The sequence below is a fragment of the Cyprinodon variegatus genome, unplaced genomic scaffold (assembly GCF_000732505.1).
Source record: "Cyprinodon variegatus isolate N-32 unplaced genomic scaffold, C_variegatus-1.0 Scaffold452, whole genome shotgun sequence".
Classification (NCBI taxonomy): Eukaryota; Metazoa; Chordata; class Actinopteri; order Cyprinodontiformes; family Cyprinodontidae; genus Cyprinodon; species Cyprinodon variegatus.
In genome coordinates this window covers 590,667-592,579 of record NW_015150905.1, presented here as the reverse complement: position 1 = coordinate 592,579, position 1,913 = coordinate 590,667, and the positions used below count along the sequence as shown (strand labels likewise).

Genomic DNA, 1,913 nt, shown 5'->3' with positions numbered 1-1,913 from the left:
ATCAGGCTGTTGCCAACAAACATCTACCTGACACTGGTTTCAGGATCCAGTGGTCAGCTTAGACACACTTTAGTAAAGCTAATTTACGATAGGTTTTAAAAAAAAAAAAAAAAAAAAAGGCCTCTCCTGCTTACCTTATTGAAAACATACATTTTCAGTCTTAAATAATAATGTCAAGCTTTATCCTAACTGAGCCCGGTTGAGCCTTAGTTGGGATCTTGTGTTTATTAATTTAACAAAACAAATCTTTCTTGATGGTTTCCTATTTGAAATTAGTCTTTCTGAAAACTGTTTTGCAACAAAAGCACCAAAAACTTTCCAAAGTAAGTATCCATAAAAAATGTTCTCTATGATATTTGCTGTCAGCTTTAATCCTAACAAACTTAAATGCAAACAATTGATCAGGAAACAGTATGAAAGCAAACAATAGAAACTGATTTGACCTCTGGCAGATTGATTAGTGGATCTCTAGAAAAAAACGCTATTAGATACATGTGAAGGTCTGTTAATTTGTTGTTTTAACCTTTACAAGGATATTACACAAGATGATGGATGAATGCTCTTTATAGGAATAATCGAAATCTAAGTTATTTCTTTCTTAAAATAAATGCATATGTTCTTTAATTAAGGAGGTAAGTGAGAAACTTTGCAGATGGAACAAAACAATCTACATTTAAAAGGAGAAAATACTATTGCATTGTCTTATTCCAAGGGCATATTATCTAGTTATTTTAATTTAAGAGTAAAAAACTCATTCCATTGGCAAATCATTTTTGTTTACCTGCTCTAATTAAAGGTAAATACACTTAATTTAAGAAATGTTGGCTTATTTATTTATTTATTTATTTGTCTGTTTTTGTAGTGCCGTATGCTGTTCATTGGGGGCAAATCACTCCTGAAATCTATCAATATGTTCTAGTAAATTATTTGAATAATTCTTCCATCGTTCCATAAAAATCAGGCATTAATATTGCAAAGGGAGCCTATGCCTTTAAATAAATACAGTGACGCTCAGTGAGGACTAAAATATTTATGGGAGTTTTTTACTTTAACTTTCGATTTCGACGAAGTGAGAGTTCAGACGAAGTGAAACTGGAGTCATGGCGGTGGGACTGATTCTGAACATTTTTAATGTTATCAGCCGCGGAATATCCGACCTACCAGAACCATTTAAGACCTGGTGGGGATGGACTCGTTTATGTATATATAAATGTTTTCGCTGGATCCCAAATTTTCTTCGCCCAATTGGAGACCTGATTTTTCGACCGAGGAGCCTAAAAGAAGCGGAAAGACAGCAGGAAAGGAGATATTCTTCAGATCCAGAGAGCGGGGAGTTTCAGACCGTGAATGACTCTACCAGAGAGAACAATACTGCGATTAAAGCAGAAGATGAGTTCAGTGGAGCTGAATATAAAGTAGACAGAGAGGATGACTTCTACTGTCAATATGATTCAACCTGGGAGGCTGAAGACAGTGAGAGCAACAAAACACAGAAGACCACCAGCCCTGCTAGAGGCTACAGAAGTGTCAGTTGGTCTACAGCTTTGTTATTTAACTCTTTTTATAAATAGTTTCACTTTAGGATGCTGCTCAGTGTTGGTATAATGATGTGACTAATTTTGTCCCTCTCCAGTACAAGTTCAGCAGGTTTGAAAATGCTGCCAGAGACATGCAGAAATACAGACATAACTATCCAGTAAGTGTGACACAAATAAAGCTTTACACACAGGGTCACTTTACTACCGATGACTAGGGCCACTGAAAAAGTTAAATTTAACGGAGTTTTACATTTTATTTCAGCTTAATATGGGGGACATTTTTCAGAATTCTGACTTTAATCTCAGAATTCTGACTTTTGTTCTCCGAATTCTGACTTTAATCTCAGAATTCTGACTTTTGTTCTCCGAATTCTG

At 35.3% G+C, this 1,913-nt stretch overlaps 1 protein-coding gene across 1 annotated transcript in view; it reads left to right on the top strand.

The window, feature by feature from the left end:
• Positions 1-1,081: 1,081 nt before the first annotated feature.
• LOC107093892 (opioid growth factor receptor-like) overlaps positions 1,082-1,913 on the top strand; it is a 4,955-nt gene continuing 4,123 nt past the window's right edge. The window contains exons 1-2 of the mRNA XM_015389215.1: positions 1,082-1,526; positions 1,634-1,696. Coding sequence (XP_015244701.1) covers positions 1,101-1,526; positions 1,634-1,696 — 489 coding nt within the window. The 5' untranslated portion in view covers positions 1,082-1,100. The remainder of the gene's footprint in view (positions 1,527-1,633; positions 1,697-1,913) is intronic.